This window comes from Tursiops truncatus, chromosome 14 (genome assembly GCF_011762595.2).
Source record: "Tursiops truncatus isolate mTurTru1 chromosome 14, mTurTru1.mat.Y, whole genome shotgun sequence".
Taxonomy (NCBI): Eukaryota; Metazoa; Chordata; class Mammalia; order Artiodactyla; family Delphinidae; genus Tursiops; species Tursiops truncatus.
This window is the reverse complement of record NC_047047.1, coordinates 6,716,025-6,740,877: the sequence shown is the minus strand read 5'-3', so window position 1 is coordinate 6,740,877 and position 24,853 is coordinate 6,716,025. Positions and strand designations below refer to the sequence as shown.

General features: G+C 40.2%; 1 protein-coding gene across 14 annotated transcripts in view; it reads right to left on the bottom strand.

The window, feature by feature from the left end:
* The window catches only part of AFF3 (ALF transcription elongation factor 3), a 568,741-nt gene that overhangs the window by 158,316 nt on the left and 385,572 nt on the right, over positions 1-24,853 (bottom strand). For 10 of the 14 annotated variants that reach the window (XM_073791036.1, XM_073791035.1, XM_073791040.1 and 7 more), the window contains one exon: positions 12,411-12,464. The exons of the other annotated variants lie outside the window; for them this stretch is intronic. In XM_073791036.1, the coding sequence (XP_073647137.1) occupies positions 12,411-12,464 (54 nt within the window). The remainder of the gene's footprint in view (positions 1-12,410; positions 12,465-24,853) is intronic. 14 annotated transcript variants of the gene reach the window in all.

The following is a 24,853-nucleotide window of genomic DNA, read 5'->3' as shown; positions in this document are numbered from 1 at the left end:
GCCCCAGACCTGGGAGCCTGTGCTGGCTGCTCTGCTCTCTTCTCTTCTTCTGCCTGCACTTGGAGCCGGTTTCATTCACCTGTGCACTTAACCCTTTTGCTATTCACCGTGGTTTCTGGGGCTTCACCTTCCCTGCTTTGAGGTCAGAGACTGTATTTCAAGTGTCTTTTGAGTTCCCTCAGTCCCTGTCTGAGGACCAAGCCTGTAGCAGGTGATAAATACCTGCTGATGAGGAACCTGGACACCTGTGAAGGTGCTGGAACCTGGTCCTGGAGGCTGTGGGCATCCTTAAAAGGACTAAAAGCAGGACAATGACCTGCTTAGATCCATCTTTAAGGGAGACTTGATGGAAGACAGGGAGAGCCAAGCCAGGTTTTAAGGGAGGGAAAAATTGCTTCAGGTCCACAGTCCTTACCTGAAACCCTCAGGTCTGGATGTGTTTTGGGATTCAGAACCTTTGTATTTTAGGAAGGCAAACTGATGCCTACACCACACACCATACACCACGCCAGGCAGGGTCTGGGCCGTCTAACGAATAGACAACCACGGGAAGTGGGATCAAAGCTATACATCACTTTCAGTCAGTTCTACCAAATGAGCTCTTAAAAACTTCAGGCGTTCAGAGCTTTCACAATGTATGAATGGCGGGAGAGAGACTGTGGGTTGATATTTTAAGAAAAGCCTTCTCAGGAGGAGGGGTCTGGCTGACCAAAGACTCTTATATTTTGCTGATCGCCTGGAGAGGAGTCCGGGGACGGGTCAGACAGAGGAACCGCTCAGCTCCACGGAAGGCAGGGTGTCTGGACTGTGGGGCAATCCCAGAGACGGGCAGAGGGCGAGGAGGGGGCCCAGCGGGCTGGTGCGGGATGGACGCTGAAGCCACGCAACGAAGCCGGGGAGAAGCAGCCGGTGGGGCAGCCAAGGGCCTGCAAGAACAGGAACGCCTAGCCATCCAGTCTGAAACTGTTTGCATTGTTTTCTGCAAGTTCCCTCCTTGGCCACCCCACGTGCGGGTCCGTTCTCTATCTACAACAGCGCTGTCTAGTACAAACATCATGGGAGCCACCTAGGTAATTAAAAGATTTCTAGTAGCTGTGCTAAAAAAGTAAAAAGAAATGGTGTGATGTTAATAATATATTTTATTTGAGCCAATACACCCTAAATATTGTCATGTAATCAATAAAAAGTTACTAATGAGACCTTTTACTTTTTCTCCCCTTGGTATGAAGTGTCTGAAATCCAGTGTGTATCTTACACTAACAGCCATCTCGGTCCAGACTCTCCACACCTCGACAGCCGCCTGGGCCTGGTGGCTGCTGGACTGGGCAGTGCAGCCCTAGATTCCCCAGTGGGGCCTTGGGGGGCTCAGGTCCCACCCTCGGCTCTTTGCTGAGTGAGTCTCCCAAGTGGGACCCTTGTAGACTGAACGCTTACAGCTCTGGACAAACTGACTCAGGTAATTCATTAGCCTCCCAACAACGAGGGGATTTAGACCAGGTGCCTGTGTCTATGAGCATAAACATGTTCTCCTCCAGCTAGATCTTTTGAGAGAGGCTGGAAGTCTGTCCTGAGACTGCAAGGGAAAATCTGGGATGTGGGCTTTCCTGTAAAAACTCTGATTTTACATGCCTGCCTGTAGCTACACAGGATGGAGTAGGTAGGGTTACCTCTGCCCCCACTTTTTTTCATTATAAATGAACATGTTTAGTTCCAACAACCGTAATGAACAGATTTCTCAAACTAACAACACAGCCCTACATTTTCACTGCTTTTTTTTATTGGTAAGAGATGGGATTTCCTTTGTAATGATTAATCCTGAGACTTTGTGAGCACTTATAAGCGCTTGAATGCCGTAAAATAAGGGAGCTGATGGAAGTCGAAATAAAGTCTCTGCCAAAATAAAGACCCATCACAGAGTCGTTTTTACACGGCTAAAGGCCTCTCCAGAATCTGTGAAGAGATGACCCGTGTGTGTGGAGACACCCCAAACCGTGCCCACAGGGCACTTACTAAACAATGAGTCATCCTAATACTTGCTCAGCTTTCCCAAGGAGGCACCCACTCCTCACGGACGGATGGCCCCCAAAGCAGCTAGCCATCCAAACCCATTCAAACAAAGCTGATTGTTTTTTGGTGAGGGGTGTAGATAAAATTCCTAGATGAATTGCCTGGGAAGTCAATTTGACATACAATCACCTAAAATCTTGGCTGCTCGGAAGAGCTATAAAAAGTTTCATCGATAAACCTTCATTTTCCTCCAACGCCCTCCCACTGGCGTCCCATCATCTTACAGCATCAAGGCTCGGGTGGTTTACATGCAGGAAGCTAAAATCACTGCATCTCAGCCAAAGACTATGCAATTTCAAGCCAAGTTTATCCTGTGCTGTTGTTATTTAAACTTTTAGTTGCGTTCCATAGAAAAGGTCTAAGAACCCAGAGTGTCAGCAACCTGCACAGTTATATCTACCTCCATTTTGTTTTCTACAAGAGAAAGAGAATCAAGTCTCACTTATTACTGTTCCATGTTGTTCCTCCTTCTTCTGCACTGGACACACAGTCTCTGGAAGCCCAGAACTTGGACTAACGAAAAGTCTGCACATCTTACGACAGCATGTGATCTCTGTGTTCTGGTGGGATTACTGACAGCCGTGGAGAAGGAGCTGGCCAGCCTCTCTGCTACCTTTGTTCTGCTCTTCCACCATCTATTTCTTCCGAGATCCCTGCCATGCCATGAAGATTTGAAAGCATCAGGTCTCTCAACTCAACTTTTCTTCCCATACCAAGGAAATAAAGCCCACCTGGCTCTTCCTAAGCAGAAACTATTTAGAAGAAGGAATGGAAAGCTGGTGAGAGGGCATTTCACAAGAGTTCAGATCAGGTTCCTGCAGATTTGAGAATTCTCAGTGCCGTGTGGGGTCCTGCCACCTACTTAGCTAGGTGGCCCTGCCCGTGGCATGAGATGGCCTTCTGCCCATTCCTGACCTGGATGTGGGGAGTGGTGCGTGCACGTGTGTGTGTGTTTGGGACTGTGGATATTCTACACAGAAAAAGACTTACCAACTCAAAGACCAACTGTTAAGAGCTCAGAGGTTTTCTTTTTTTTTCAGAGAAATAAAATATGCAAGTTTCAGGTCTACAGAGAAAATGTAGTAAGAAAGCAGTGACTAAGATGACAAGTTAGGTTTCTGGACGTACTTCTACCGTAAAGACTATTTTTGTTTTAAATAAGCAAGGCATTCTCTTCTGGAAGAAAGGCCCTTGGGATGGAAAGAAGAGAAAAATAGGTCCTAGTAAGGACCCAGGTCCCAGGAACTGTTTTCAGGGTCTGACAGCTCTGCCAGGTGTTCAGAGCTGAGGACCGGAAGACCCGAGGATCTGACTTCTCCTGGCTCTGATGTTAACTATTTAGCCATAAACTTTCCGGTGGCTTCTTTATAATGGGAATAAAGAACCCAATTCTGCCTTCTTTATACCTTGTTTTTGAAGACAACGTGATATAGTAGAATGGAAAGTGCTTTGAAAAACATTTTTTTAATGTACATAAATACAGTAGTAAACAAATATCTGACTGAATTTGCATGCTGCTAATATATCTACCGCCTGTATCACAAACTCTCATCTATAATGGTCTATACCTGGGTTTTTTTTTCTCTAAAACTTCTCTGTATATTCCCAGCCTGTTCAAAATAGAATTCCAAGTGTGTATCATCTGCAGGATTGGGCAACGGCAGAGCGCTAGGCTGTTCCTGTACCTCACCCAAAGTTCCAAGAACCAGACAATCTCTAAACTTCTTTCCAGCTTGAAAACTCATCTAATCTAAGCAACAACAATCTCTAGCCAGGCATCTCTCCTCCTTGCCTTTGGACTACTATTTTAGCAGCTTATTATTTTTTTTTAGCTCATTTCTCCACCCCATGGCTACGTGTCTTCTGACACCGCTAACGATGGAGTGCTGGGGCCAAGCTGGGCATCTCTTCGTTGCTGACTGTCCAAGAATCTGCCTGTGACTCATGCCTTGGACTGCCCAGCGTTCGGATGCTGGGTGGCTGTCACCATAATGTTTGTAGGATTTGGAAATTCTACCTCAAGCTCTACTCCAAGGGTGTTGATCCTGGCTGGCTGCATTCGTGCAAAACAATCCAAGCACTCTGACTCACTTTGGGAATCTGGCATTCTTGGGCTTTTGATATTGAGACAGTGGAAAACTTTTATATCAGTATCCGTGCTGCCAATAATTTTTATCCATTTAAGCACTTAATCTTTTACATATTTACCCAGCAATTTCCAAGGCTCACTATAGATCAGAGTTAGCACTCTTCTGCTAGGACAGACTTCCCCATGGTGCTGATAGAGACACATTTGTAGATATCTCACGGGAACATTTGAGGCATTTCGGCATCAGCATTTTATAATTTTCATCATAGAGCCCCTGTACATGTTTTGTTAGATTTACACCTCAGTATTTCATTTTCTGTGAAGCAACTGTAAATGGTATTGAAGTTTTAAATTTGGTTTCTACTTGTCAGCATATAGAAATCCAAATGATTTTAGTGTGTTGACCGTGTATCCTATAATACTTCAGAACCTGTTTATTAGTTCTATTTGGTAGATTCTTTGGGATTTTCTACAGAGACAAGCATGTTGTCTTCAATTAGAGACAGTTTTATTTCTTCTTTTCCAATATGTATGCCTTATATTTCTTTTTCTTGCCGTATTGCAGTGGCCAGAACTTCCAGTATGATACTGAATCAGAGTGGTGACAGTGAATATCCTTATCTTGCTTTCAATCTTAGAGGGAAAGCATCCACTCTTTCACTATTAAGTATGATTTGTTTTGCAGACGTTCTTTACAAGGTTGAGGAAATTCCCCTCTATTCCTAGTGTACTGAGAGTTTTTATAATGCATGTGTGTTAAATTTTGTCAAATGCTTTTTCTTTATCAGTTGATATGATCATATGCCTTTTCTTCTTTAGCCTGTTGCTATAGTAGATTACAATGGTTGATTTTCAAATACTGAACCAGCCTTGCACACCTGGAATAAATCTCACTTGGTCATGGTCATGGTCTTTTTATACATTGTAAGATTCAACTCGCTAAAATTTTCTTGGACTTTTTTTTAAAATGTCTAAGTTCATGGGGGATATTGGTCTGTTATTTTGTTTTTGTTTTGTCTTTGTCTGGTTTTGGCATCAGGAAAATGGTCTCATATGATTTGGGAAGTGTTCCCTCCTTTTTTTTTCTGGAAGAGATTGTATAAAATTAATGTTAATTCTTCTTTAAATATATGGTAAAATTCTGCAGTGAAACCATCAGTGCCTAGAGATTTTTTTTTTGGTGGGGGAAGGAACTTTTAAACTACAAAGTAAATTTCTTTAATAATTACAGGGCTATTCAGGTTAAGCATTTCAACTTGGCTGAGTTTTGGTAATTTGTTGTTTTCAAGGAATTGGTCCATTTCACATACCCATCAACTTTATGTGTGTAGAGCTGTTCATAGCATTACCTTATCCTTTTGACATCTGCAGGGTCTATACTGTTATCCCTCGATTCACTCTTTTTTTTTTTTTTTTTTTGGCGGTACGTGGGCCTCTCACTGTTGTGGCCTCTCCTGTTGCGGAGAACAGGCTCTGGACGCGCAGGCTCAGTGGCCATGGCTCACGGGCCCAGCCGCTCTGCGGTATGTGGGATCTTCCTGGACTGGGGCACGAACCTGTATCCCCTGCATCGGCAGGCAGACTCTCAACCACTGCGCCACCAGGGAAGCCCTCCCTCGATTCACTCTTGACCTGTGTTTTCTCTCTTGTTATCTTCACTAGAACTTTATTAATTTCTTCAAAGAATCAGCTTTTGTTTATTAATTTTCTCTATTGTTTTCATGTTTTCAATTTCATTGATTTGTGCTCTTAGCTGTATTACTTCCTTTCTTCTGCTTGCCTTGGCTTTGTTTTGCTCTGCTTTTCCTAGTTTCTTGAAGTAGGATTTCGCTAACTGATTTCAGATCTTTACTCAAGTCTACTGTAAGCATTTAGTGCTGTAAATTTCCATCTTGGTACTGTTAGCTGTATCCCACAAAGTTTGATATGCTGTGCTGTCTCTTTTTTTTTGGTGTGTTGTCATTTTTATTTCTTTCTATGTATACTATAAATTTCCTTTTTGACCTACGGGTTATTTAGAAGTGTGCTGTTTAATTTCCAAGTGTTTGGAAATTTTCATGTTATCTTTCCATTACTGATTTTTAGTTTGATTCTGTTATGGTGAGAGAACATACTGTATATGATTTCAATTCTTTTAAATTTGTTAGGGTTTGTTTCATGTCCCACAATAAGGCTTATCTTGGTGAATGTTTCATGGGAGATTGAAAAGAATGTGTATTCTACTGTTGTTGGGTTAAGTGTTCTATTAATATCGATTAGATCCTGTTTGATGGTATTTTCAGTTCGTCTATATCCTTGCTGATTTCCTGTCTAGTAGTCTATTAATTGCTGAAAGTAGGGTTTTGAAGTCCCTAACTATAATTGTGGATTTGTCTATTTATCTTTTCAGGTCTATCAGTTTTTGATTCATTTATTTTTAAGCACTGTTGTTTCTCCACACACATTTCTGATTGGTATATCTTCTTGCTGGGTTGATCCTTTTATCTTTATGTAATTTTCCTCTTTGTCCCTAGTAATTTTATTTGCTGTAAAATCTTTTTATATTAATATAGCCACTCTTGATTTTTTTATTACTTTTTGCATGATGTATTTTCTGACATTTTTACTTTTAACCTACCCATGTCATTATGTTTGAAGTGAGTTTCCTGTAGACAGTAAATAGTTGGGTCATTAAAAAAAAAATCCACTCTACCAATTTCTAGGTTTTACTTGCTGTATTTAGACCATTTACATTGAATGTAATTATTGACAATATTAGAGTATAAGTCTGCCATGTTATCCACTGTATACTATTTTTTTCCTTTGGCTTCTTATTCCTCTTTCTTTTGGCCTTCATATGGCTTACTAGTACCTTTCTCAGAGCTCTGTTTTAATTTATTTATAGTGTTTTTGAGTATGTTGCTTTGTATAGATTCCTTACGGGTTGCTTTAGGTAATGCCATACACATAGATAACTTATCACAGCCTAATGTATCCACTTTGAAGCATAGAAAAGTTACCTCTATTAAAGTCCCTTTATCCTCTCCATTATGAAAACTACAACAGTTCACCTGGGATAAGAATAGAGTTTTAGAAGGTTGGGTCCAAAATATAAAGCCCTGTGGTCCCTGAACTTCAGGTATGACCTTGAGGTCTCAAGCCATTCTTGTACTAGTAACACCCTATTTGTACAGGCAACGAGCTTGCAGGTACCCCACATAACATACCCTCCTTTATGCCCATCAATGCAGTTTAAAGAAACATAAGAATATAACCATCCACTATAGTTCAGACCGCAGATGTCTGAACATCTGTCTAAAAGCCCTAGGCAGATGGTCAGTGTCAATATACAGGATCACATCTGTGGCTGTAATTGGGTAAAATGAAGTACTTGTCTCAGAAGGTACGGATCCCACCATGGAGAGCTACTCCACTTGCAGAATTTGGTTTCTATACTACCTCTGAATTCTGGAAATTAAAACCAACAAGCAACTAATCATGTTTCTTGCCCTTTATTGCTCTTCTAGCAGTTCTGTATCATGGAATGTATTATGTTCCTAGGTCAGTGTGCTAATACCTGGCTAACTCACATTTTGGCATGATCAGAACTGTACTCTAGATACATTAATCATATAGTTGGAATGAAGAAATGGGTAGCAGGGAGATCAGCCTTCTACAGAGGGCTGGGAATGAAGCAGGGAAGGCATGAACAAAGGTGTGGCCATGGAGATGTAAAGGAATAGAATTAGGTAGGAGAGGCTGCAAAAATAGAACGTGATAGGATACAGCAAGTGATTGGGCTCCGGAGCTAAGGAAGGAGAGAAAGTCCATGGTTTTGAGTCTGTGAGGCAGCACTAAGAAAAGTAGGTGAATAAGAGAAAGAGCTGGGGGGAGGGTGGAGAGGAATGTGAGATTCTGAACATGTAGGATCTAAGGTCTCAGTGGCTGGCTGTAAAGACTGGTTAGGAGCTCAAGGAAGACATCACAGTTAGGGATCTCAATGCAGTAGGCTCCTGGACAGAGATGAGAGTGAAAGCGGCAGGAGTGGATGAGCTCACCATGAGGAGGATGCAGAGAAAAAGAAACAGACCAAAGATTGAACCCTGGTAAAAAACCAAAACAAAACAACCAAGGGAGTGCAGTCAGATGACAGACAAAGAGTAGATGGTTCAAAGAGGGCATGATTGACAGGTCACAGGCTGCCAAGACATCAGGGAAGTTAAGGACTGGGAAAGGGCCACTGGTTTGGCCCGATGCAAGTAGATCATGGTGGCCCACATGTACAGATGCCCGAAACCAGATGCAGTGGACAGGTGGCCAGAAAGCAGGGCCCACGAGAGGTTCAAGGACTGGGAGAGAGAGAACGACTTCCAGAGCTCAGCAGCTACAATGGTTGATGTGTGGGGATTTTGTTTAGTTTGGGAAAATATGAGTATGCTGTAGGAGGAAGAGTACCTAAGGAAAGAACAAGCCAGGCCTGGAGAAGGATGGAGGGAGGAGATGAGGTCAGGGAACCAGAGGAGAAAAGGATCAGGCATTTCTTCCTCCGGGATGGGAGAGAAGCAGGGAGGCACGTAGCTAGGGAAAAACTGAAGGTGAAAACAATGAAAGTATAGGATGCTGCTCTAAAGGCTCTGTACACATGATTAATTTTCTTTTTAACCCAAAATGCTTTTCTCAATGAAATTTATGTAATTCAGTTGGGGCAAAGGGGGTTTCCAAATCTGACTAATCAGCAACACTAATTGGGAAAGTTTAAAAAATACAGATTCCTAGGCCTCAACCCAGCCCCACTGAAAAAGAATTTCTGGCGGAGGGAGCCCAGGAACCTGAATTTTAAAGCCTCCTCAGTGATTCTGATGGTTAGTTGGGTTTGAGACCTCCTAGTATGTTTCCAACCAAAGACGTGTATCAAAATCATGGCGGGGGCAGACGTTGACTCTGCAGAGCACAGCTATCAATATTTTTAAAAGCTCCCCAGGTGATCTGATGGGCACCCTGGTTAAGAAACACGGTCAAGAAATGGGATTGAAAAAGCCACCTGGTTGGAAAGGATGCTGAAGTCGCCATGCAGATTGGTTCTCTGTTGTTGATATCACCTGGCAATTTCCTTCAGACATTTTTCCTATCAAAACAGCACCTGCTCCTAGCCTGGCTGTCACAGGTGGACGATATGATTCCCTGTGGCTTCTCAGTGCATTTCCACAGGCAGCCAGGCTGGTGGGGAGGTCATCTCTGCTATTTGGAGAGACACTGGAATTTTTTGAAGTCTCTTTAAGGGAAAGCATATAGAATAACATTGTTCTTTCTCTGAACTAACGACACACTGTACCTTATGAAAGAAACAGTAAGATGCAGAATGGAGACAAGGTGGTAGAAAAAGCAACGATGGTTCATGTTTCATTAATTCGAAAGAAAATCTGATCAAGCAGATTCATAATTAATTTGGTCTGAAAATTCCTTGCCCTCTTCTGTTGATTTTTCTTTTTTTTTTTTTAAGCAGCAGCAACAATACAACAACAACTACAGAAATGAGAACCTGACACATAATTGGCTTTGAGGGAGGCTGCAAGCCCAGCTCTTTTAATGCCTCCCAGAGAAATACAACATTTTCTTTTATCCAAAATGGTGGTGTGATCTAATTCCTGCTCCAGCAGCCCCAGTACCTCATCTGTTGGAGTCTTTAAGTTTACGGCACAGACGGAAGCAGTCAGTTTCTCTCTTTTTATAGGATATTCACATTTGCATTCTCAACAGACAGTACAAGCCTCAAAGGCCATATTCCCCCCAATGTAATAATCCTACACTTGAAATACGAACGATATAATAGCAGCATGAAAATATTCTTACCCCGATGAAGGCTGGCTCCAGCTGTGGCTTAGTAAGTCAAAAACTAGTAAACTTGCTTGTAATAACATCCTAAAAATTCCAAAGGTTATTTTCCCTCATCCACAGTTAAAAAGCCATCTCCTACAGAACACTGTCACATCTGTGACGTGTCCAGGATTAAGGCAAGAGGGTTCTTGCTTATAGTAATTTGTCTGGTTAGAGATTAAAGAAAAAAACCTGTCTTGAGCTGTCAATTAATATTTTTTCACTTAAAAAAAAAATCCATCTTCATGCTTCACAGCAGAACTGTGTGATTTTTAAACAGAGGTAAATTCTCCTATCAGGCATCTGATAGTGTTTTGCATGTCAGCGCAAGGCAAGCAAACAAAACACGACCCGCGAAGTTTCAAATGCATCTTAGTAACATAAACGGAAATTAGCTAGCTTTCTTTGATATCGAATTACCGAAGCATCTCACTGAAAAAACAAAATCCTCCTTGCAATTAATAAAGAATTGGGGTATTCTAACCAAGTTGAAAGCTAAGAACCTTCAAATTCCAAATCTTTCCATTCCTGGATGAGCTTTGGTATTCAGATGTTAATAGGATGCCTTTTTTTTTTTTTTTTTGGCCAATGTTCAGGCCAAAGAGTCTGTGAAACAGACTTTTTCCATCCTATGACCTGTTTTAGAATTTCTTTCTTGCAAAATGTTAGTTATTTTACTTGGCGGGTTGCCCAAATTCATTCTTACTTTCTCTCTTTCTCCTATTACTTTACCTCCTCTCCCTTCTCTTTTCTCTCCCTTCCTCACCCTGTCTCTCTTCTATTCTTTGATAAATTATGGATTTAAATGAAAATCCACTTGGCCCTACAGTCTATGTGAGATTTGGCAGGGTTGCTGGAGTTAGCAAATAAAAATACAGAATCCTGGGGCTCCCTGGTGGCGCAGTGGTTAAGAACCCGCCTGCCAGTGCAGGGGACACAGGTTCAAGCCTTGGTCTGGGAAGATCCCACATGCCGCGGAGCAACTAAGCCCACGTGCCACAACTACTGAGCCTGCGCTCTAGAGCCCACAAGCCACAGCTACTGAAGCCCGCGTGCCTAGAGCCCGTGCTCCGCAACAAGAGGAGCCACCACAGTGAGAAGCCCGTGCACTGCGACGAAGAGTAGCCCCCGCTCGCTGCAACTAGAGAGAGCCCGCACGCAGCAACAAAGACCCAACAGTCAAAAATTAATTAATTAATAATAATTTAAAAAAAATACAGGATCACCAGTGAAATTCAAATTTCTGGTAAAAAACGTTTTTTTTAGTGTATGTCTCAAATACTGCATGAGACATACTTACACTCAAAAACTATTCCTTGTTCATCTGAAATTCAAATGGAACTGGGTGTCTGGTATTTAATCTGGCAGTCCTAGTTTGGAGGCTAAACAGAGGGACATGAAACAACAAAGACATCTATTTACAACAACTGGAAGAAGAGACATTTCCATTCCCGTCCTCCTGAATGCTTTTGGTCTAGGTGTAACATTTTCTGTGGCATTACTTCAATTTATTTTTGATCAATCAAGTTTTACTAAAAGCTCCACAGAGGATATCACATCTCGATACTGAAGAAGTCCAGCCAGGGTTTCAGGGCTAACCCAGCACCACCCGAATCCAGAACTTGCAAAATCGGTCCCTCAGGAAACATGCAATTTTAGTCCAAGCAACAAAAACCGTACAAATATTCAAGTTTTAATGGCTCACTTTTCTTCAAAATTTGAACCTCAAATTTAGTACTTGCAAAGGCACTGAACTCTCTGCTGTTCTTACTCTGAGGCTGTGTAGCATGATTGGTAACAGTATTATTAGAAAAAACAACAGAATTCAAACGTACTTCAAAATGTAATGAAATGATCACCTCTTGGACATTGTAAGGGGAAGGTAAAAATAATGATATGCTACAGACATTTATAGATAAGATTAAAATCTTAATTATGCTAATTTTTTTTTTTTTTTTTCCGGTACGCGGGCCTCTCACTGTTGTGGCCTCTCCCGTTGTGGAGCACAGGCTCCGGACACGCAGGCTCAGCGGCCATGGCTCACGGGCCCAGCCGCTCCGTGGCACGTGGGATCTTCCCGGACCGGGGCACGAACCCGTGTCCCCTGCATTGGCAGGCGGACTCTCAACCACTGCGCCACCAGGGAAGCCCTATGCTAATTATTAATTCAAGTGTATTTTTCAACATCTTGAGTATACCCAGGGGTATCACACAATTCAGAAATGCTGTTCTCTTGTTCAGAGACACATTAATATTCAGTATTTGGAAGTAATTTGAAGTCTAATAGCTGAAATGAAGGCTGTATAGAAGCGAGGTTAAAAGCATGGACTCAGGAGGCAAAATGAGTTCAAATCCCAGCTCTGTCACACACTAGCTGTGTGACTCTGGGCCAGTTACTTACCCTCTCAGTGCATCATTTCCCTTATCAGTAAATGGGGATAACCATCCCAGAGAGCTGTGAGAATAATATGAGTAAAATGCTTAGAATAGTGCCTAGCACATAATAAATGCTCAGTAAACTTAAGGAGCGAGAGTCATACGACCTAGTCAAAACTGTCAATAGGAAAACAAAACTCACAAAATTAGAGAATGTCTCCATTCTTACAATTGGCTCATGAGAAAAAAGAGTTTTTTCCTTGTGGTCAAACGGATAATATCTATTTTTTTCAAAATTAAAAACAATGATATTTTACGTATTTAACCATTAAAAAATCCTCTGTTTTCAGAGTAACCTGCTTCTGGGGTTGAGTGAAAGTAACATCATCCTGTTTCAAGAAGTGAGGCTATACGATTACCAGTTCTATCCAACTAGTGCTTGTTTTTCTTGTCTCACCCTGCTTATTATTTTCCTTACTTGCCAAAACTCCAAAAGCAAATTCTTAATACTCTCTCCCCCATCCCTACAAGCCAATTCATCTAACTCAACCCTCTAGCTTTAGCGTTAAACAGACTTTCAAATGAAATAGTCTCCAGTCGCTGGGTTTCCTGCCATCTGGTCACTCGTAACTTTGTCTGTGTTTTGAGCCCAGCACTGCTTAGATCCACACGACGGTGCAGCGCACGTGTCTGCAGTTTAAGGCGGCATCGAAGAAAGGGGGCTTTCAAGTCAGACAACTGTAGGGGAATATCCTGGCTGGGCCACACCACCTGTGTAAGCTCTTGTAGCCTCGGTTTCTTTATCTATAAAAAGGGAGGTTCTAATGCTGTCGACGGTTCCCAGTTGCTATGAGGATTCAAAGAACTGATTCATCTGCAGGGTGATCCTGTGTTCCGTTTACACCGGCTGTCCCTGCATTACTGTTATATTATACAGCTCTCCTATTTTTAGAAAGCATTTAGTACACAGTCTCGCTTATAGTTAGTATTTGCTACCTCTTCATCATGATATATTGACACTGGTACTATTTGAAAGAAATGCTTTAAATCCCACGGAGTCCTCATCTTTCAAGCAGGAATGGCCTGCTTAACACAGAAGGGTGAGTGCGCACGTGTGTGTGAATGCTTGGTCATCTGCCCATTATCCCTACAGTCCCTGTCTCTTTGTATATTTCAGTCACTTAAGAAGCTCAGAGTGGAGATGGAATTCTCTGTGGCAGAGCCCTGAGGGCAGAGGCTTAAATATTTTACATGTTTTTGTGGGGATCATGTGAGCACTGCTTTACCAAAATACACTCTGCCAACAGCAGAAGGCCCTTTGAGGTGAGCAGGTGGGCCGGGGCCGGGGAGCTGTCCTTCGACTTCTGCCAGCTACTCGGACTGTCAAATGAATTCCAGACTCCAGCCTCTACTACTTCCAAGACCTCCATCACCAGGCAGAAATACCATCGCCTGTAACCAGGCTTCCTCCTGTCTCCTTCCGCAAGCTTTCTCACAGGCTCTGTGGGCTGCAATGCTCTCGACACTATGGAAGGAGAGCGGATATTCAGGGCTTGAAGGGAGACGCCAGCCCTCTGCTCAGAAACAGAATTTCTTCCTTAGTGTCTCTTCTAGTCCATGCGCCCTCTGCACCAGACCTAAAGCAGCGGCTCCAAGTGGCTCTGACCCAGCTGGGATCTCAGCTCTGCCACTGCCAACTGTGAGGTCTCACTCACTGAGACCTCGATTATCCCTTCTGTAATTTGAGATGTAGTAATGTCACCTCACTGGGTTGTTGTGAGACTGAAATAAGACAACGTGTCCGGCAGAGTGCCTGACACAAGATAGACATTGAAAGCTTGGGGAGTAGCATTTTGGTACTAGGCTGCCTGAGAGGGGACCAGCATTAGAGGCATAGGGGTGCAGAGAGAATCTGTGATCTGGGGGTGGGAGGGACGGGGGAGAACTCAGTTTGTAAATATACAAGCTCTGCATTTTGCAGATTTATGTCTAATTAAAATCCATAGAAAAGAAAGCACAAATCAAGCTAACGGCATTTCTGAAAGAAGATACACGAAATGCACAGCGGATATATTCCAGACATCTTCTGTGTTATCCTGCATGCGTTCATTTACTCACACTAATAATCTTTTACTGAATAAGTATTATGTTCTGAATGCTGGGCCAGGCTTCAACACAAGAGTGTGAAGCAGCTTTATGAAAGAAAACACTTGGAGGAAGCATAATCAGCCTGTTAATGTCAGGCAATATTTATTGATTACGCACTGCAATCAATACATATGGTAACATTTATTGATTTACCACAGTCTCCCTTGGCCAGAGTGACTCAGAAAAACACTGCCATCTGCTACAGTCACGCTGAATACCGAGGAGCTCCAGTTTATTAGTGAATGTCTCTTTGGACTGAAAGAGCTCTTTGCAAACGTGCCAAACTCACTTTCAGATACTGTCCACCTGAATCATTAAGTGAAGGAAGCAGTGGCTTCTGTGGTCTAGTTAGGGGTTGGTGGAAACTAACCCTGCCTGCATGGCATACACCCCAAATACCTACTTCTTGAGCCTGTGAATGGGTCCTGAAATTTTCTGAGTTGTCACTCCCTTGAGCTAAAGCTTTCCTTGGCCCTAATAGAATGCCTTGGGTCCTCTGAGGGGAGTCCTACCAGGCACCCTATACACTAGCCTGTCAGGCAGTGTGGGCCAGAGAGATGGCCCGTGGCAGATGGGAGAGGCGACAGACTCACTGGAGGCAAATCTTTGGACAAGCTTCTTATACTCTTTCAGCCCTGATTTCCTCTTCTGTAAAACAGGAAATAAGAACTTCCTTTCCAGGCTATTGGGAGGACAGAAGAAATCATCTTCATCAGGTGACCAAGCTGGGGTCAGAAGCACTGCAGGGCCCCTACAGGTGGTTTCCTTTCTGTTCCTGACTCCCGTGGCACAAGCTATCTCGTTAGTTGGTCAGTAACCTCTACTGTGTTTCGTGAACATGGGTTGACCAAAAATGAACTTATGTAGTGTGACGTGCATTTTAAAAATATTAACAAAAAAAAGAAAATGTCAGCGTCATGGTGGGTCCTGTTTTGTGACACTGTTGTTTGAAACATACACTCTCATAGGATGTGACATATGGCTGACTGGGTAGGTTATATTTGAAAATTTGTGATGGGTATGATCTCCAAAGAATGAAAGCTGGAACTTGAGGGGATATCTGTATACTCATGTTCCTAGCAGCGTAATTCACAACAGCCAAAAGGTAGAAGCAACTCAAATGTCCATGGATGGATGAATGGATAAAGAAAACGTCTATACACACAATGGAATATTATTCAGTTTTAAAAAGAAAGAAAATGCCTTCTTAAAGAGGAAGGAAATTCTGACACCTGCTACGACATGGATGAACCTTGAAAACATAATGCTAAGTGAAATAAGCCAGACACGAAAGGACAAATACTGTCTGATTCCACTTATATGAGGTCCCTAGAGTAGTCAAAATTAGAGAGACAGAAAGCAGAGTACTGGTTGCCAGGGGCTGGAGAGAGGAGGAAATGGAGAGTTACTAGCTATGGCAATCTATTAATTTGGCCTGTTAATGGGGACAGTTTCAGTTTGAGAAGATGAAGAGTTCTGGGAATACTTCACGGTGATGGAAGCCACAACCATCTGAATGTACTTAATGCCCCTGAACCGCACACTTAAAGGTGGTTAAGACTATAAATTTTATGCTCTGCATATTTTATCACAATTAAAATTAAAACCCTTTAAATTACCCCAAAAAAGCTTGAGAAATGCTGACCTAGATGACACCTTGAGGAGAGGTATGGTTGGATGGAGTCCAGGTGTAGAGGAAAGAGAAAGCATCAGTTTAGGGGAACAAAACAAGAGAGGGGAACAGAACAAGAGAGGGGAACAGAACAAGAGAGGGGGAACAGAACAAGAGAGGGGAACAGACTTCCTAGTTTTGCTGAAGAATTTTCTTCTATGACCTCTGGGACCATGGGCCTTCCAGTCTGGTGTACGAACATGAAAGATAAGGTTTGCAGTCTTGTTCTGTGATGTCATAATTTCCGATCTACATTCCTGGATCTGTTTGCTGTTTTAATCTGACGGTATAACCAACACAACAGCAACATCTAATTTCCTTTTCAGGTAAAACTAACAGCCTTCTCACCTCTCTTTTCCTTCAGCAATGGTGCCCAGCCCCAACTGGACTTGTTGGTCTTTGAAGGCTGGGTCAAGGCCCTCCCTCCTTATCCACTGGACAAGCCATACCTCTCAAAGGCCTTCGGTCTAATTTATACATCTACATAACAAGGGGGTCCAAGGAGCCCTAGAGACCCTTCCTACGTTCTTTTTTATTCTTAGTGTCTAAGCGTTGGAGAAATGGGATCTGGCCAATTTTCTCTAGGCCAAGTGTCTATACTAGATTTCTCATTTTCCTAGCAGACAGGAGCCTGGCAAATTACTTAAACAGATACGGAAAGGAAGTCTCTGGGGAAGGTACCTCGTGGGCTAAAAGAACAGTCACAGTTCATCATTTTAGACACGCATTGCTATGGCCAAAATAAATACCAGGAAGGTTTTAAACTTCTCTGAAAAAAAAAAAACACCATCTTTTGGTAACAGTTCTCAAATCGACTTTGATCTCTCAAATTCCAAAACCTATTATATGATCAGTTTGTATAATCTTATTATTAAAAGCACATGCGTAAGTGATAGATTTCTTTATATGTTTAGCACATAATTGTTCCTCTGTATATTTTCCCTCCATATTTAACATTTCCTAAGATAATTCTACAATGGGCATAAGATATTTTTAATAAATAACTATGGACTGAATGTTTGTGTTCCCCTCCCCCCAAACTTATATGTTGAAATTCTAACCTCCATTGTGATGGTATTAGGAGCTGGGCCTTTGGGAGGTAATTAGTCATGAGGGTAGAACGATCACAAATGGGATTAATGCCCTTATAAGAAGAGACACGAAAGAGCTTGCTTCTCCCCTCTCCGCTCTTTGCCATGTGAGGACACAGCGAGAAGATGGCCATCTGCAAACCAGGAAGTGGGCCAGACACTGAATCTGCCGGCACCTTGATCCTAGACTTCCTGGGGTCCAAAACTGTGAGAGAGAAACTTCTGCTGTTTATCAGCCACCTAGTCTACAGTGGCTTGTTACAGCAGCCTGAACTGATGGAGGTAAATACTTTTCACTGATATAAACACGCTTCACCTTTCACCTTTATAAATGAATCACAGGTGCACATCAGACATCTGGAAAGGAGCTTTGGGCATCACCGTTAGACCCACTCTGTTCCATCAGTCAGTGATATCCAAGTCTTCTAAGACATTTAAAATTAGAAGTCCGTGGTGGAGGTGAATTCTCCAGCCACCTCCTGGCTATGCATTCTCCTTTGGGGAGAGGTAAAGCCATGCACTGCTGGCCTCTGGTCCTATTGTCTGAAGGCTGGGAGAAGAGCTCATTCCGGCTGACATGTCTGGAGAAGACTGACCACTCTGCATTCTTCTTCACAGCTCCGGCTTCGCTAGAAGACCTTTGTAAACTTAACCCTTTCTAAGCATGTCACCTTTTTTAAAGGAGAGATGACAATTCTCATTAAGCTCTGATCTGTACCAACTGCAGAGATAGGGTTGTTTTCTATCTTTTCTAAATCATGAATCCTATTAAATGCAGTAATAAGTATTTACTGAGTGCCTACTAGGTAATGGGCACTTTCCATATATTACTTCCAACTGCTATATTAACCTGGGAGAAATAAGATTTCATGGGCTGCTCTAATTCAGTTTGAGCTTATAGGAGTTTCCAAGTCTTTTACTGTACAATGTACACACCTGGTAGACCATTTCCTTCTGCTTCATTTTGTTAATTTTTTTCTTCTAGAAGTTTAACTATTTGTGTTTAATCCAATTTCCTTAATTTATGAAGGTCATTTTTGAATCCTCATTTATTCTTGAAAGTAATAGGTACTTCGTTCAAATGCAGACAGGTCCTCTGTTAGGAGTTTTCTGCAAGCCTACGCTTTTGACCTCTGACTTAAGCGTGGACTTGCCAGTGGTGGGCAAATCTGGATTAAGCAGGCACGGTGACCCTGTGAAATTGTGGTCTTTGCTGTAGCTTGGAAATTTCCATTTGCTCCTTATTCCTAGAACTTTCCTAGTGAAGATGACAAACTAACAGGATCTCAGTCTGCTCTTCCTCTGCAGGCACTACCTTAGTCACTTGCTCTAAAAAGTCATCACCATAGTCAAGGTCATGTAGGTTTTCTTCTATGTTGTCTTTTAGGAGTTTTCTAGTTTTGTGTTTTACATTTAGGTCTGTGATCCATTCTGGGTTAATTTTAGCGAGGGGTGTAAGGTCTGTGTCTAGATTCATTTTTTTGCATGTGGATATGCAGTGTTCTACCACCATTTGTTTTAAAGACCATCTTTATCCATTGTATTGTCCTTGATCCTTTGTCAAAGACCAGCTGACTATATTTACGTGGGTCTATTTCTGGGCTCTCTATTCTGTTCCACTGATTGACTTATCTATTCTTTCGCCAACACCGTAGCTTTATAGTAAGTCTTGAAGTCGGGTAGAGTCAGTTCTCCAACTTTGTTCTTCTCCTTCAATACTGTATTGGCTATTCTATGTCTTTTGCTTTTCCAATGAGACTTTAAAATCAGTTTGTTGATATCCACAAAATACCTTGCTGGAATTTTGATTCAGATTGCATTGAATCTATAGACCAAGTTGGGGAATTTGTTTTTTATTAGAAGTATTCCATTATGTTTCCAATATATTGGAAAGTATTCCAGTATACCAAGATTGTTTATCCATGTACCAGCTGATGTATATTGGGGTTGTTTCCAGTTTTTGACTATCAAGAATAAAGCTGCTATTAAAATTCTTGTACTAATCTTTTTTTTTTTTTTTTTTTTTTTTGCGGTACGCGGGCCTCTCACTCTTGTGGCCTCTCCCGTTGCGGAGCACAGGCTCCGGACGTGCAGGCTCCATGTGGGATCTTCCCGGACCGGGGCACGAACCCGTGTCCCCTGGATCGGCAGGCAGACTCTCAACCACTGTGCCACCAGGGAAGCCCAAATTCTTGTACTAAGCTTTTAAAGGACATGCGTTCCTTTTTTTTCCCATGCTAATAATTACAAATGGAATTGTTGGATCTAGTACCAAGTGTGTGCCTAATTGCTGGGGAATGCAATAAATGTGTGTAAAAGGAACAGTTTTTAAAAATGGTTATGCCATTTTATGCTCCCATCAGCAATGCACTAGGCTTCCAATGGCTTCATATCTCCTGACTATTTGGTGGTGTTGGTCTTTTCAATTTTAGTCATTCTAGTGGGTGTATACAGTGGTATCTCATTGTGGCTTTAATGTGCATTTCCCTGAAGATGAATATTATTAGTAAAATGCATGTTTTCAGTTCCTTACTGGACATTTGTATATCTTCTTTGTCTGTTCGAGGCTTTGCCCATTTAAAAAATTTGTGTCTTTATCATTTTGTTATTGAATTGTCAGAGTTCCTTATACATTCTGGATACAAACTATTTGTCAGATATATGTATTGCAAGTATATTCTCCCAGTTTGTGTCTTGCCTTGTCATTTTGATGACCAGATGTTTTGAATTTTGATGAAATCCAATTCATCGGGGTTTTCTTTTCTTTTCTGTGGTTTTGTGATTTCTGTAAGAAATCATTGCAGGTTGTGAAGATATTGTCCCATGTTTTCCTTTAGAAGCTTTATAGTTTGGGCCTTTAAATGGAGGTCTGTGATCCATCTCAATTGTGTCTTAAGTGAGATTCAGATTTTCCCCCAGTAGTTCCTCCAGCACCATTTGTTGAAGACTTGTCTTTGTCAAAAATCAGTTGACCATATATGTGTGGGTCTATTTCTAGACTCTGTTTTGTTCCATTGATTTGTCTGTCCATGTCAATGCCACACTACCTTCATTACTTTAGTTTTACAGTAAGTCTTGAAATCAGGTACTGTAAGGCCTCCAACCCTGCTCTTCTTCAAGACTGTTTTGGCTACCTAGGACCCTTGCTTTTCTATAAAAATTTTAGAATCAACTTGTCATTTTCTAGAAAAGTGCCCTGTTGGCCTTCTGATCAACACTGTGTTGTATCTGTATATCATTATGAGAAGAACGGACATATTAACATTAGGAGCCTTCCAATTTATGAACATCTCTCCATTTAAGTCTAAAATTTCTCTCATCAAGGTTTAATAGCTTTCAGTGTACAAGTCTTATATGTCTTTTGTTAAATTTATTAAGTATTTTATATCATTGCAAATGGGACTGCTTTTTAAATTTCATTTTGCAATTGCTTACTGCTATTAGAAACACAACTGATTTTTGTAAACTGACCCTGCTAAATTCTTTTATTGGTTCTAGTAGTTGTTTATTAAATTTCTTAGGATTTTCTCTATAAACAATCATTCATAAAGATTTTTCCAAAAGATTTTTCAATCTTTATGCCTATTATTTCTTTTTCTTGCCTTATTGTACTGACTAGAACTACAACGCTGAATAGAAGTGATAAATGCAGACATTACTGCTATGTTCTTGATCTTAGGAGGAAAGTGTCTGGTATTTCACCATTAAATATGACATTAGCAGTCGGTCTGGGGGTAGATGCCCTTTGTCAGATTAAACAAGTTCCCTTCTTGTACTAGTTTGCTGAGAGTTTTAAAAATCATGGATGGGTGTTGAATCATGTCAAATGCTTTGCCTTCATTTTTTTAGAAGATCATATGGTTTTTCTCCTTCATTCTATTAATACGGTGGATTACGTTAATTTTTCTTCTAACATTAAGCCAACCATTCATTCCTGTGATAAACCCTACTTAGTTATAATGAATAATGTCCTTTTCATATATCACTGGAACATATATGCTAATGTTTTATTAAGAATTTTTTAGTGTTTATAAGAGATATTGGATTCCAATTTTCTTTTCTTATAAGGTTTATGTCAGATTTTGGTATCAAGGTTATACTGGCCTTATACAATGAATTGGGTAGTTTTTCTTCCTCTTCTATTTTCTGAAGGAGTTTGTATAAGACTAGCAGTTCATTTGTCGATGTTTCATTGGTAAAAACATTTCTTACTTAAGTTTTGATGGAATTTACCAGTGAAACCACCTGCCTCTGGAGGAATTTTCTTTGTGGAAAAGTTTTGATTACAAATTCAATTTCTTTAATAGCAATAGGGTCATTCAGATATTCTATTTCTTCATGTGGCAGTTATGGTAAGTTACTTATGGTAACTGTATTTTTCAAGGAAATTGACTATTTCATCTAAGTTGTCAAATTAATTAGCAGAAAGTAGTTCATAATATCCAGTTACTGTTGTTTAAACTTCTGTAGGCTATATAGTGATACCCACTCTTTCTTTGCTAATGTTAGTGATTTATGTTTCCCTCCTCTCTTCCTGGATTAGACTTGTTAGTGTTTTGTTAATTTTACTAAATTTTTAAAAGAACTAAAGTTTGGTTTTTTAATTTTCTCTATTGTTTAAAAATTTTTATTCCTATCTTTATTATGTACTTCTTCCTAATGATTTGGGTTTAATTTATTCTTCCTTTCTGGCTTCGTAAAGTGGAAACATAAATTACTGATGTTCAACTTTGTTCTTTTCTAGTCATGTAAAGCTATACATTTTTTTGTGTGTATTGTTTTAGCAAAGCCCATAAAGTTTCATAAACTGTATATGCATTTTCATTCAGTTAAAATTTTTTCTAATTTCCTTTGTGATTTATTCTAACTCAAAAACTATTTAGAAATGTTATTTAACTTTCAAATAGTAGGCATTTTCTAGAATTTCATTGCTATTGACTTATAATATAACCATGCTGTGATCACAGAACACATTCTGCAAGATTTTAATCATATGGAATTTATCTATATGTCTTTTATTGTGCACAATAAGGTCTTGCTTCATGTGTACTTGATAAGATTACATATCTTGCACCAGTCGGGTGTAGTGTTTTATAAATGTCAATTAGGTCAAAGTGGTTGATAATGTTCAAATATTCTATATACTTCCTAATATTTTGTTTAATTTTTCTACTGATTACTGAAGAAATGGATGTTAAAAATCTCTATTATTATTGTTCTGTCAGTTTTTGTTTCATATATTTTGATAATCTCTTAGTAAATACGTACATATTTATGACTGGTCTGTTTTCCTCATTAACTGACCTTTTTAGCATGATAAAATGTCCTTTTTACCTCTTCTAATACTCTTTGTCTAGAAGTCTGTTTGGTAGTTTAATAGTGTCACACTAGCTTTCTTATGCTTACTGTTTACACAGTCTATCTTTCCCTCTTCTGGCTTCAACCTACTGTGTTTTTATATTTAAATTGTATACCTTATAGACAGTAGGCAGTCTTTCAAATCTAATTTATTTTGGTATTTTATTTTAATCCCTCCAATGACATTTATGCTTTTTTTGGTATTTTTTTTTTAGTGGTTTTTCTGGTTATTACACTATGCATCCTTAACTTATTGCCAGTCTACTTGGATTTAATATTGTATCACTTCACATAAAATGTAAGAATCTTAAGAGTCATGCAATTCCATTTGCCCTCTCTTATCCTTTGTGGTATTTTTGTCATACATTTTACATCTACATACATCATAAGTCCCATAAAAGAGTATCTTGTTTTTTACATTACATAATCTTCTATATTTACATATATATTTATCATTTCCTGTAAATACTTCCTTCTTGTAGGTCTGAACTTCCCCCTGATATTATTCCCCCTCAGCCTGACAAATTTCCTTTATCACTGATTGTAGTGCAGGCCTTCTGGAAATAAATTCTCTCAGATTTTGAAAAACCAAAAATGTCTTTATTTCACCTTGTTTTGAAGGATATTTTTGCTAGATTTAGAATTCTAGCTTGATAAAGTTCTTTATTTTTTTTAATTTATTGTTTTTATTTTGTCTTCCAGCACTTTAAAGATGTCTTTGAATAATATTCTAGCCTCCGTTGTTCATGGTGGGAATCCTTTGGTTAACTGCATCACTGTTACCTTTTACATAATATGTCATTTATCTCTGGCAATGTTCAAGATTTTTCTCTTTATCTTTAATATAGGTTTTAGCAATTTTACTGTAACGTTTCAAGGTGTGGTTTTGTTTTATTTATCCTGCTTAGGATTTGTTAAGCTTCTTGCATTTGTAAGTTAATGTGTTCAGCCAGTTTGGGATGCCTTCAGCCATTATCTCTTTGAATATTTTTTCTGATCTGCTTTTTCTGTCCTCTCCTTCTCAGACCCCAATTACATGTATATTATACTACTTGATATTGTCCTATAATTCACTGAGGTTCTGTTTATTGTTTTTAATCTTCATTCTCACTGTTCTTCATATTGGATAATGCTTATTGATCTGACTTTAAGTTTACTTACCCTTTATTTGGTCATTTCCATTCTTCACTAAGGCTATCCAGTGAAATTTTTGTTTCAAATATTTTACTTTTCAGTTCCAGAATTTTCACTTGGTTCTTCTTAATCATTTCCATTTCCCTGCTGAGGGTCTTCTTCTTTCAATTATTATGACCATGTTTTCCTTTATATTCTTGAATATATTTTAACACCTGCTTTAAAGTTATTGCCTGAAAACTCCAACATTTAGGTTACTTCAAGTTCTATTATAGCAATTACATTTTTTCTTGATTATGAGTAACAATTTCCTACTTCTATACATATCTGTTAATTTTTGATTAGATAATAAATATTATGAATGACATGTAATAGAGGCTCTAGATCTGTTTTATTCCTTTAAAGAGTGTTAATATTTTTGTTTCAGACAAATTACTAGCTGAACTCGTGAATGCTTAGGATTACACTTTGTTATGATCTACTTTGGTTTTGCCCTTAGTTTTAGGATGAATCCTTTATTCTTAAGGCGAGGCCTTTCTGAGGGTTCAGACAAAAACCTAAGTGTTTGCCAAGTCCCTATAACTTGGGTGAGATTCAAATTCCAAACTCTACGGGCAATCTTTGTAGGCAGTAGGCAGCTACTGAAATGTATGCTCAGCTTTTCAGCTCTCTAGCTATTGTTTTCCACTGGGCTCACTGGCCTTTCTCCCATACCTATGCAGTTCAGAAGTCACCCAAGCATGGAGGAGAATTTATATACAGAAGTGGAACTCTCTTCTCTATGGCTGCCTCCTTTCTGGAATTTCTTCCCTTAAATCCCAGCCACTCTGGCAGCCTTGAACTCCATCCTCATACACTTCAAGAATATATGATTGTGGCCTTGAGTTGTAGTTACTCTTGGTGGAATGGGGAGTGCCCTCAGGAGAGAAGCTGTAAAAATGTAGGTCTCATGCATTCCAATTCTTTCTCTCAAGGATCAAGTTGCCAACATTTCTGCCTTCTTTTGATCAGCCTCTAGTGTCTTCAAATAGTTTTGTTTTGTAAAAAATATTTCATCCAGTTTTT